Source organism: Sparus aurata, chromosome 21 (genome assembly GCF_900880675.1).
Source record: "Sparus aurata chromosome 21, fSpaAur1.1, whole genome shotgun sequence".
Classification (NCBI taxonomy): Eukaryota; Metazoa; Chordata; class Actinopteri; order Spariformes; family Sparidae; genus Sparus; species Sparus aurata.
In genome coordinates, this window is record NC_044207.1 from 23,320,608 (window position 1) to 23,333,618 (window position 13,011).

At 41.3% G+C, this 13,011-nt stretch overlaps 2 protein-coding genes across 9 annotated transcripts in view; one reads left to right on the forward strand and one right to left on the reverse strand.

The window, feature by feature from the left end:
• clcn2a (chloride channel, voltage-sensitive 2a) overlaps positions 1-13,011 on the forward strand; it is a 52,915-nt gene that overhangs the window by 16,915 nt on the left and 22,989 nt on the right. For all 8 annotated transcript variants that reach the window (XM_030403381.1, XM_030403382.1, XM_030403376.1 and 5 more), the window contains 2 exons: positions 4,398-4,566; positions 12,137-12,268. In XM_030403381.1, coding sequence (XP_030259241.1) covers positions 4,398-4,566; positions 12,137-12,268 — 301 coding nt within the window. The remainder of the gene's footprint in view (positions 1-4,397; positions 4,567-12,136; positions 12,269-13,011) is intronic.
• LOC115572900 (zona pellucida sperm-binding protein 4-like) lies at positions 1,636-3,991 on the reverse strand. Its single transcript, XM_030403385.1, has 8 exons — positions 3,673-3,991; positions 3,387-3,574; positions 3,098-3,195; positions 2,850-3,007; positions 2,576-2,768; positions 2,344-2,491; positions 2,164-2,239; positions 1,636-1,803 (listed from the first exon to the last, which is right to left on the reverse strand). Exons 1-8 carry the CDS (start codon positions 3,932-3,934, stop codon positions 1,700-1,702), a joined length of 1,227 nt encoding a protein of 408 aa, XP_030259245.1. The 5' UTR covers positions 3,935-3,991; the 3' UTR covers positions 1,636-1,699.

Consider the following 13,011-nt stretch of genomic DNA (forward strand, 5'->3'; position numbering starts at 1 on the left):
GGTCTGAATCGATGCAGGGCGGCGAAGCAGTAATGTGGCCGCTTAGCTTGAAAAAGTAGGCGAACTACATAATCAAAGTGATTCATATTTTTTCCATCTGGATGCCCAATGTTTAAGATATATAAACACATTTCTGATTTGGATTTGATTTGGAACCTTTGTGGGGTTTTTTTTCCTTGTTTCCTGTTATTTTTTCAATAAAGAAAAAATGCCAAGAATATTAAGATAAAACCAAAATACATAATTATTGGAAAACACAAAGTGACATTGAAATGCCTTACTGAGTTTTAAAAATGATGTTGACCATGGGGGTGTGAAGGTTGTGTTGTCTTTGGATTTAAAACTAGTTTGTTTCATTACTCAATTTTCTTTTTGTCATTGTTGCTTTAAAACTCAACAGAATCAACCTCATGAATAGCTCTAAAATATTCTACAACACTGATTTGTCAATTCTTTTGACTTCTGAATACAGTACAAAGACAAGATATTTAATATTCAGTGTTTAATGTTGAAGGCAAAAGGCCTGAAAGCAAAAATTGTAAGTATTAGAATTTGTATTTTATACCTGTATTTTTGACAAGATCCTCAATTTAGTACAAAGAGTAATAATTTGTTTATTTACAATGAATCCAGTTTTGAAGTGTCAGTTTTCAGTGTGACATGTTTAAATTCTTAATTTTCCCAAATATTTTGCATTCCACACACGTGCTACTGTCTGCTCTGCATCCACCACTTTGCTCTAATTGACAGCATTTTTTAACCAGTGGCAAAACATATTTTCATACTTTGCTGACATGTTTGTCTATGTCCACACAGCAGCTGCTGTTAGCGTTTGTCAGCTGGCACCTATTGGCTGAGTCCTCTAGGGTTTTGGAGTGCGGCTTATGGATGAGGCTGCTGTCTGAATGTGATGTATAGCTGGGGTTTTGCTTAAATGCTTCCCAGCAGGTTGGAGGTTAAGGTGGAGGGAGATGAGCATCCTGACAGCACGGTCCTTCCTTTTGCTTGTCAGTCAGACTGAAGCTATACGGCTGCTCTGCTTTCTCTCTGCACCTCCTGTTCATGCGAGCAGAAAGAGCGAGTCTGGAGGAGTCGTGATGCCCATCTCAATGAGAGGAGGGGGTGGAGGAGTTGGAGTGGGACAAAGAGGGAGGTGGTGCGCAGAGCAGTGGAGGAGAGATGTTGTGAGTTGTAGCATACAGAGAAAAACCTAGAGGGACTGTTATCAAAAAATAAAGAGGGGGAGAAGAGCAGCAAGCCTGGAGGAGTCGTGATGCTCATCCTAATGTAGCATGCTAGAAAGATCTGTTTGAGAAGGTAAAAATAAAAGGTTTGAATCATGGCCATACCACCAGGACTGCAGAACTAGTGCTGCTAGTTAAGCACAGATACCACTCAAGTATTTTCACAGCTAACAACCAGTATGTGTATCAGCTTACCGTTACATTTATCAGGCAAGCATGACTTGCAGCAGAGCACCCATTTGTAATGCAACCTTGTGATTTCTCAGCACAAAATCAGGAAGAGAGGGGGATGCATTTCTTGCTCAACTACACTGCGTCTGCACAAAATCTACCTCAGCAAAAAAAGTATAGCGAGCGACCTTCAAACAGAAATTCAGACAAGACCCAGTAATAAGCATGAGCTTTTGACAAGCTTTTATTAAAAAGTCACAGCCAGAAATGGCTGCCAGTGGATCTCATCTTTTTGATTTGGTGTTGTGAGCAGATGGAGTCAGGATCACCTCGCCGCTCGAGACCAGAGCCTTCTGACTCTGGGAAACTTCAGCGACTGCAGCTCTTCCTGCAAAGGAGGGGATGGCAATGAAGTTAGAATTGACGGATTTAAAAAAAAATATATACAAATAAAATTCTGGTTCAGCCTCCTTTCTCATTCACCTTGTGCTTTGTAAAACAAAAAAAATTGTACCGATTACATTTTTCCTCTTACATCTTTGTATCTGCAGATAATTACTGGTAGATTTTCACCTCAATTTAAAATTCATACACTTCGTTTTGAATTTAGGGTAGTGTAGGAATCCTGAAATTTGCATAGAAGCTCTGATTGTCACAACTTTAGAGACCAGCCAATTATAAGAGCTGGTGATAGAATGATCAGAAGTATAACATTGAAACCATGAATTACAGTTGACGAGCTACTCACGTTGCCGGTGGCATGACTGTTCACAAGAGTTTGTGCTGCTGGGATGACACACTGCCGTAGCACAATGGATGAAGATCTGAAAAAGATTGCAAGTTGCTCATTTGCCATGGAAACTTCAGATTGTCACTTAATGACAAAACAAGAAAAAAATAATAAAAAAAGGTATGTGAATGATTGTACCGTGTCTTCCTGAGGAGTGAAGGTGTTTTGAGCCACAAACGTGAACATTTTAACAATAAAACGTTTGTGGTGCGTTGGATAGCGGAGCCCAGAGGAGCCATCTACAGGCACCACTGTGGACAAGTAACGGTCATCATGGTAGGAACACCTGGATCCAATCAGACCTCATGTTAAACATAAAATGCAAGAATTTGGCATAACCATGTTTTAAAAGTTATGTTTTTAAATTTACCCGTCAACAAGAATGTCCCACTGTGGCAGGCTGTTAGGATTGGGGTTAGAAGTGGCCCAGCAGTGCTCCAGGTTCAGGACTATGTTTGGATCAGACCTCTCCAGGATGTTCACCTCCACATAGATTGGCTCCCTCAGCACTTTAGTGATAGGATAGTCTGCTGGAGTGTAAAAGGAGCTGTACGCTGCCTCTTCTGCAATCAAAAGGTCCGGTTTTAGTAAGAAAAAAAAGATCCTGGACAAGCTGGTGATACAAGGCTCTTGGACCTACTCACCCTCAAAACATCCCTTCGAGTGACACTGTCCATTGCCCAGTTTCAGCTCCACCCTGAGGGGTCCTAGAGCAGCAACCGGCATGGGTGGAGGAACCCCATTCACCTCCATGACAAGAGCCTCCACTGCTGTGCCAGAATATCGACATTGGAACAATAACCTGTCGGGAGAGAGCACGAGTTCTTTTACATGTCAGGAAACCTCAGGGTCCCAAAAGCAAATCAGGGAGATTGATTTAATGCAAACTCACTCATAATGGCTGTCCCTGGTAATTGAGCCTCTGGGTCCAACTCCCACTTCATACGAAGACGACATGTGGTTCTCGTATACCACGTAATCCTGTTCCTCCTGCAGGTGGAAACAGTCACGATAACAGAATGAAGCAACAACATGGCAAAAATTGTTTAAACCTTCTGAAACTGGTTGTTTTTTCCCCCCAATTTTAAAGTCCATACTTTAAAGTAGTAAACATAGGCTGGACTTCAACTACACAAGTGCTCAAATTAGCTAAAGCAAAAAACAAAAACTGCACTCGCAACCTTTAATATTGTACCACATGCAGTCACAGGGAACTGGAAGATGGCAAAAGCAGCCGTGTAGTCAACAGGAGTACAAGAGGGGTCGTTTGTTTCTAGCAGGCTGACTGAATCCACATCTATGTGGGGCAGAGTGGCATCTCGAGCCACCACCACCACAAACTGGCCATCCCTGGTACACTGCACAGTCACTGGGTGAGAAGAAAACAGATAAATTACTGTGTTGCAGTAGATATTAACACCCATCATGTGGCATTTGCACGAGAAGCTAAAGAAGCTATTCAAATACCTGCTTTCCCATAGTAGCACTGCCGCCCATCAAAGCAGCAGTTTATGTTTTCACATTGCTCAGCTGTGATATCTTGAGTCCCACACTGGATCTTCTCATGCCGCTCCACCTGGCATTTATCAAAGGGAGCTGCTGCTGGAGGGACCTTTGGCTGTTGAGGCTGGTGTTTCTGCACAGGCAGCCTCCAGTGAGGCTGGGCAGCGACATCACAAACCAAAACAAGGACCACCACAACACAAAACAGACTTTGGAAAAGCTCCATTATGGTATTAAGAACTACACACTGGCCAAAACTGCAACGACAGCACCTCTGGCTCAGACGCAGGCTTTATACATGATTGACTGAGTGTAGTTTGCTAAGAAGTCTGCCTCTCGTCGTTAGGAGTCAATTACGTGGCAGCCCTGCAGAGTTAATCAGCTGGGTGCTGACAGGTTGGGCTTATTGTCTGCTCATCTGTCTGAAAAGAAGTCATTACATGACTGTTGAGTCAAAGCTGAGTGGGGTGTTTTTTGTTTTTTTTTCTAAAAGAGGCTTCAGACGAGCTGTGAACAGTGTGGTGCTGCAGGCAGTGAATATTCTGACACCTGTCCCTGTTTACTGTGACCTGATACTGTATACATCTTTTAAGTGAAAAACCTGCCGCATCACTTTGACACTTCTTTCACTGCCTCCCACTTGCACCACCTGTATAAAAGCTGTCTTTTTCTGTCTTTCAAAAACACAGATGTATGGGCGGTACACCCAGGAGCTGGGTGTGTATGCCAAGGAGGAAGCGGCCCGCCTACGGGATGGAGGAGTGCGGGATGGTGGAGGACTGCGGAGGAACACCAGCGTTCGTAGTCGTGCTGCAGATCTGCTCGAGTATGAGAAAGACCCCTGTGCAAAGTGCCATCGTAAGTGATGATCATGCAGCAAAAGAGCCTGTTTGCCGAGACAAAGCGCGCAGGTAGTGTTGAGCTCCGACACGCTGTGAAGGTCAGACCAAAGCAGTGTTTTAAGTGCTCATAAACAAAGTGGATCTGTGTGTGTGTGTGTGTGTGTGTGTGTGTGTGTGTGTGTGTGTGATTCAACCAGTGAGTGTGAAAACACTGACTTCTTAAAGTACAGCAGAGCAGCTACTTGACACAAGGGAGCAGGAGAGGATGTGAACACGATTAAATGTGACTGATCAGAGCAATGACCTCCAGCCAAAAAGGGCTGTCTCAATGTCAGACAAAGAAAGCCCCCTCTGCTGGCTGCCAGTGGCCCACCGTTTACACAACTGTGTGTGTGCGTGTGTGTACGTGTGTGTATTTTTGTTTGTGTGAAGAGAACTCTGATCTGAACTGTCAGATTACTTTAAGTCTAGTCATCTCAGATGACTGCAGATAAGGGAGTGGCACCAGTGGAGAGCTTCACTTCAGATTCATGTACGCAACAATAAAGTGATGGACGTGAGAGAGAGAGTGTGTGTGTGTGTGTGTGTGTGCGTATACATATTTTTATTTTGAACTTCATTTAAACCTTAATTCAATCGATCAAAGCAGATTTTTTTGAAAGTCAGCAGAGCAGCAATGCACTTATTAAAGGGTCAGTTCACCCAAATTGAAACATAAGAACTACTCTCTGCTGCAGACTTAGTCCTGATTATATGCAAAAAGATTTTTTTTTTACACTCATGTTTTGGGATTATCCACAATAACAAGGACACTGTTTTTAGAAAGACATGTTTCAATGTCATTTTTTAAATTCTGTGAGCTCCACAAAGGAAATCCTCCTCCCTTGTATTTTATTGACGTGATGGATGAGACTTAGAGATGTATATTTAATAAGCGGATGAAATAACACAGAAGCTACTGCCTGGTTAAATAGCACTAGAGGACAGATTGGACAAAAATGTTGGGTGTGTGCTATTTTCCTTAGAACTGAAATGTGTAGTTTTAATCAATTAGTTGATTAGTCCATAAAAAGAGAACAAGTTGAAATTGGACTGTAGTCATTTGCCATCGATTGAGCAAAAATGCCAAAAGGTCACCAGTTCCAGCTCTTTCAACCTGAGAATGTGCTGATTTTCTTAGTGCTTTATGATGGCAAACTATCGTGGGAATTATCAAGTTTTTAGGTTTTCTTCAATATCAAAGAAATCCAGTGGTAGTTGTCTGTACATACATGGCTACATTGCATTCAGGGACTGGTAGCTTATTCAGCATATTTTAAATGGTGTAAATTTGCCACAATCTAAACAAAAATAGGTTTAAAACATAGGGCCCAAGTTTTACCCCACATTCCAATCCATGGTGGCATTTATAGTACCTGTTTATATCCCCTAAATTATGGGACATATTGAATTTTAGGTTTTAGACTGTGAAAATCCATTAGAAAAATCGTTTTAAAAAGACACACTTCATAACTCAGAACCTGCTTGAGCATTACCATGTCTGTAAATTTCCTTCAGTATCAAATGAATCCAGTGAAACTTGTCTGTACATTTATGGGTACATTGCATCCAAGAACTGGTAATGGCTAATTCAGCATACTTTTAACATGTTATATCCTTTATTTATATCCTATATTTCCATCTTACATTCCCCAAATTATGAGACATGTTGTCTCAACTCTGTCTCAAAGTGTACCACAGTGTGTATAAGCCGCTGCTATCCACCAAATGATTAACTGGGAAGAAAACTCAAGATTCAAGGCTCTTTGTTCGTCACATACACAGACCATATGATACAGTGTGCAGTCAAATGCCCTCTAATCCTTCTAGAGATTATTTTATACTAACAGGTAATAGAGAAAATAGAATAAAATGAAAACAGTAATAAGATAAAGAGCTTATGAAAATATCAGTTAGTTGCACTCTATATTTGGTTGAACTGGACTTTTTAGATACATAAATCAATACAGAAAGTCTAAAAATGTCCTCCATAATCTCAGTAAAAGTGAGAAAAGGCTGAGCGTTTGTTTTCACACGTGCCTGCACGAGTGAGCCAACGTGGCTGTTTTCCAGGATCCATCTCTCTCGTTCTGTTTTTGCCTCTTTGCCCTTGTGACTAGTGATCTGATTAGAGCTCGATAGATTGCACCATGGGTGAAAGCCACACTATATCAGGCCAGCCTCGCTTGCTCGCCGTAATAAAAGCCATTTCAAACAATTAGTCTCCGATCAGGAGCCAGCCGGAGAGATTTGTGTGCCGTGCGTGCTCGTAGATCAAGACACGTGTTTTGTATTTTTAGCCATGTCTTCAGATGGGCGCTTAGGCTGGACAGGTTCTGCTGTTGTCCTGTTAAGTGTAAGCAAAGAAGCTTCAGATTTGGTGGGAGTGGGAGTTTTAGTGTTTTCCTCTCATGTATCTGTGTGGGAACATCATATCTGTGGGTGATGGACTACGAGTGTGTGCCTCGGTTCAGATCAGTAACTGGAGCCGCAGCTTTTGAACAAGGCAGCCTACACACGCTGCCAAAGGCTCTGCTGCCGGTCGTGATGGAGAGCTAAAAACATACACTGCCTCACTGTGTTTATTTTGACTCACAGAGTGAATCTTTCTGCAGTTTTATAGCTGACGTTACTCACAGATCACAGTCTACCAGTTACTCCAGGGAGAGGCATTAATGTATTATGTCACATGTTGTGTTTGGCTTTGTATTCAATGGCTTTGAATATACTGTTTATAGTGGAAAAATCTCCTTTATTTTTAGTATTATTCCTGATTACAGCTATTTGTCTTCAGGTGATGCAATGCAGGACTAGCAGAGGTGCAGAAAATGTCTGGCGTTGGGTGTGAATTTTTTTCTTTTTATTACGGGATCAAGAGAAGACATCTGTGAATGCCACTGAGCCTGCGGATGTGAGCTCGAGCCAAGATGCACACACAAGTATGTAGCTGTGCAGGTGCCAGACTAGATGTGTGTGTGTGTGTGTGTGTGTGTGTGTGTGTGTGTGTGTGTGTGTGTGTGTGTGTGTGTGTGTGTGTGTGTGTGTGCGCGCGCGCGCGCGCGCGCGCATGTTTGTGGGAGAGAGATAGGAATATAGAGGGAGAAGCTGTGGGAATATTTCCAGCTTCTTCCACAAGGTAATGTCCAGTGAACTAAAATAAAAAATATACGTCCAGTGACGAACGTGGCAGTTTAAGTTGCGAGAGTATATCTCTTTTAAAATAAAAAATATATCTATTTTCTCTCGCATGTCATGCCATTTCTTCATCTAGGTTTGTTTTGGTGTGAGTTATAAGAGGGATGAAATACATTAAAACTAGATGGCGCTCGGCTTATGGTGCTTAAAGTACCGAGAATTAGATGTTAAAAATTGATCAGCAATTTCTCTCTCCAGAAACCGTACCAATGCATGCATGCATCTACTTATGGATGAGAAGTCTGTGCTCATGACAGCCCGGTATGTTATGTTGCTATAACGTTGGCTAGCTTAATTAGCTTAGATTGCTCGTTGAGCCTCTCTGATATGTCAGCATCGGTGTCTATATTGTCCGATATGCTGCAATTATAAAAATGCCTCTTTTTAGAGGTTATAATTCAGAGTAAAGATTCTCTATCTATATCTCTAAAACTCAGCAACTCACACCAAAACAACCCAGATGGATTAATAGCACTACAAGTAAGAGGAAAAATATGCATCTTCAATTTTTCGGTGAACTGTCCCTTTAACTTGCTGTGTTTCCACTGTGTGATGGGCGTGTCGGAACATGAGGGTGTGTTTCCCTTGTGCACGTATCCGTCATCTGTTGGCAGCCCTCCATCCAGCAGGTGGCCTGTCTGCAGGGCAGCTTGTCCCGTCATACACTCAGTTGTGCCCCGCCTCCCTCGGGAGACCCGTGACCTGAATCCTGCACCAGAAAGACTGATGCAATTTATGGCATCGTTATTATGTCTAGCAAGGTCATTCAAACAATGAGAGCAGTTTGTGAACACGATCATGACGGGGGCAACACAACCTTTTTTTCCCGTGATTAGAAATATATTGCCCAAGCAGCAGGGTCACAGATTTGATTGTAGAAATAAGTGCCATCGATAAGCAAAGAGGTTCTTTGAAAAAATCGATGATCTCTATCTCACACCTCTGGGACTTCCTGTCTGTTGAACTTAGATCTAAACATTTAAAACTGGCCACAAACATATTTTTTAAGGGGCTTCATAATTTCCCTAAACAGCAGGGTGCTGCAGTTTATAGCAAATATTGCTCAAACAGGAGTAAATTGTGCACTTGCTACATTTGTTGTATGATTGAGCATAAATGGCAGGCGAATGTGGGAGTCACTCAAAATGTACGTCAGTGCCCATGTCACCAGAGTTTCAGCAATTAGTTGATCGGCCAACTGGATGATCGGAAGAAAATTAATCAGCAGATAAAGACATTTATCACGCAAAAATGCCAAAGTTTTGACACAGTTTTGAACTTGCTGTTTAATTTTTGGATTCAGCTTTAATATACTGCTCTCCACTCCTCGTCTCCCGCAGCAGTTTGGGGAGAAAATAGCAGCTGGCAAAACTGGACTGGATGTATTTTTGCATTCACTAGACCAAAATGATCCCCAAACTCTCATGTGCCGTCCAGACACCGTGCCCATGCACACAAACCTAGTCATCATAAGAACGTGTCTGTGTGAGCGCAACCACGTCTACCTAGAAATAATCTTAGGATATTCTTTGAGGAAGGAGGGAATGTTTTTAAAAATGATCTGGCAACCTGCAAAAATGTTGATACTTATCAGAACAATATCCACTGAGAGTATTTAACTGCTGCAGAAACAAATACGGATGATGAAAATAAAGAGAAAGTAAATGTCTAGAAGTGCAGCGGCATGAGTCACTGATGTGTTTGTGTTAGTAGGTGTAAGTCATTGTTGTTTTTTGTCTTTTCATGGACAAAAAGAGAAACGGATATAATCACCAACCTATGCTACCTCTCTCTGCACACATGTGTTGATCTCTCGGTTTCTCCTGAAATGCGACCGTTTTCTCAATGGCAATTGTCGCTGCAGTGTACGCGTGTATGTGGCGACTGCAGCGTTTTTTCATGAAATATGGATCTGGTAAATGTGTTAGTGGCACATGATGAGCTCCTCGAGGGACGGGCACATCTATGAATGCTCTGGATGTTGAAGTGAATTCCGGGCTTTGGCAATGTCCGCAGACAAGAGAGAAAGAAATGAGTCCAGTGATGCTTCTTTTAGCTGACCCAGCTCAGAGTTATAGATTATAATGTAATGGTAGAATTTATAACCATGACCTGGCTTTGTTTTTGTCTCTGTGTTCTCATGTTTAAGGTGGGGTGAAGATAAAGAGACGCTCTCGCTCCCAACACATTCATCACATCATTACCTGCTTTGGTGTATAATTCTTTTATTCACACAGCACGAGGATCTCATTTGTCCGATGATTCATGTCCTGGCGTAATAAACCAGTTGTCGATGCTTTTATTTCCCACAGATTGGACCAGTGTAACGATGTTTACTCAGGTATCGCCGCCAAAATCACAATGACGTTGCTAGAGTGGAGTAGAATAGACTAGGAAGTGATTTTTATACCATTTTACCAGTTTAAAACTGCAATCTGGAAGCAGCGTGTAGCCATGACGCACCACAGAGCTGAATCAAACCTCCTTCTTTAAAGATCCTCTCCAGACTTGTTTCAAATTGTTAAAAAGTACCTCTCTTTCAATAGCAACTCGTGCCAGATGTGGTTTTCGAACCAAAAATAACTATTACGCCATCAAGAATTGTTAAAATGATGTCTGCTGCTGGCATTAGTATGTGTCGAACTCACATTTAAGGTGAGCACAGAGAAACTTACCCTCCACAGCAGAGTAATTTGCAAGCAGCTTTCAAGTGTTCTTGTGTGAAGGTCAATAAGCACTACACATTATCGAGCGGAGAGCGACTTTAAAGCACTCCTTATTTTCCACTAGAGCACTAGAGGTGGATGTAAGGGATAAAATTATCTACCACTAAACAAAATATGAATGTTATATCACATAAATGATAGACATCATGATGAAGTCCCCTTTGTTTCAATCAAGCCCAATCCAAAATCAAAGCTTACAGCCCTGTATCACTCTACATTTTCAACCACCCGAAACTGCTTGACTGTAAGATCACCAGATCAAGAATCTACTCACTCATAGATAGCAGCCACCTAAATACTGCAGATCCTTTCTTTTTTTTTCATCGAGATCCATGCATTATTCTGTGAGAAACAAAAAATTGCTGCAGTGGAAATGTAGAAAAACGACCTCAAAATACAAAATAAAATAAAAAATTGGTCACGCAAATTTATAGACAGTTAAAATAGAAATTGCTTCATCCGAATCCACACCAAAGGTTAACGGGGTCTATTCTGGGCCGAGACACATCTTCCATTCAGTTTTGATGGAAATCTATTCAGTAGTTTTTATTTAATCCTGCTGACAAATAAACAAACAAAAGGAAACAGATAAAAACATGACCTCCTTGGCGAAGGTAAATATGGGAATATTTCTAGACGTTTTGTGTTTCTTTTTGGGAATTGAATACGTGACAATTGTACATTGATGCACTTCAAGTCTGGTTCTTTGCCTTGTAGCACTGCCTATACTCGTTATTTAACTGGAGATATTAAACAAAGGATGACCAAGATGTGGTGAAAATGTATTGATTAAATGTTAACCTATTTTATATTTGTTTCATAGATTTTCTTGTTTAAATTTCTCGTGGACTGGTTTGCATCCTTTTTTAATGTGTGTTTCAATGCTATAAGTATTATATGAATTTTGTTATTATGTGTGATTTGAGTTCTTATATACATTACAACACGTGAAAGACTTTGAATTGTCATGATGTATAAACAACATAGCAGTTTGTCAAATTGCCATGAAATACGATCAGCAGGATTTGGATACAAATTCCAAATTGTTTGCATGACTCTCAAGCTATTATCCTTTGTCTTTTTAATGGAGTTGCAGGGATGAGGTCAGGGTGTGTGGCAGGTGTAAGTCCACAACGGTGACACCAGAATCCAGGCATCACATCCAGTTTGTGGTTTGGTTTAGGCAACGAAACAGTTTGGTTGATTTTAAAAAAATGTCAGTGTGTGAAATAGTCACAAATGTAAATCTACAGGATTCACTTATGTTATGGTTAGAGACAGATTGGGATTCAAGTTAAATGCTAACAAAAATCTTGAAATTCAATTTTTTTTATTAAGCTATTTTGAGTGTAACAGAAAGAGAGGAGAATTCGTGCCCATGTACATGAATCCTAAAGCTCAAATTCTGTCAACTACCGGGATATTGGGTTGGTATGAAATATACCAGTCTTGGGTCCCCTGGCCTAAATCACTCCATTTATTCCTGCCTCCTCTGCCACCAAATATCCACTTCTTTTTACCTCTCTGACACCGCTGGTCCTTTTCAGTCTCACACCAACAAATCTCTCTCGTCACACTGTGAACATTAATTTCAGACGTTTCCACTGTCTGTCACTGTGTCCTCAGTGTGTGCGTCTCGCTGCCAGAAGTTCCTGATCTCGCGGGTGGGAGAGGACTGGATCTTCCTCATTCTGCTGGGGCTGCTCATGGCTCTGGTCAGCTGGGTCATGGACTACGCCATCGCCTTCTGCCAAGAAGGTAGGAAAGAGACAGATAGGTAGAAAGAAAGAAAGAGAGAGAGAGAGAGAGGAAAGAGTCGCAAAGACAAAGGGTTGGCCGCGGTGAATGATGACCTGTCCTCGCAGAGGCAGCGAAGTTGTAAAAGCATTAATCCACCAGGAGCAGTGCTTCATATAAAATTGTCAGGTGTGATGTGAGAGTAGATATTAAAATATGAATACAAATTGACCGTCATTCTCCTGCCGAGATATATTGATTTTGAGCAGAAGCTGACAAACTGGCTTTCATTAATATTTAAAGGATCAATAAATACAGTTTGTACTCCCACAACATGTCAAATGTACCATTCTTAACACTTGAATAAACGCAGCAGGTACTGATTTTTGTTTTTAATTCAACAGCAAAGAAAATCTGGAAAGAAAATCTTATGAAAAGATTAACCCTCAACAGAACATTCCCGAAGAGAGATAACGGAAGATTGAATGTACACCCACAAATATATTTCTTTATTTGAACAAACTGAAGCAGCTTTTCACTTGCGTGTATTGTTTGTACAGTCAATACAGAAGATGGTAACAAGAGAGAATTCTTCTTGGTATCTTGGTATCATTCACTGGTGTATCAGGAGCGCCATTTACATCCCAACAACAACACGTGTTGAGTGGTTCCTCTGCTACATTGCAGCTGTTAAACCTGCTATTACTCCCCTGTGATCACCTGCACTGCGTGTTAATGCAGCCAAACTCATGATTTAGTGGTTC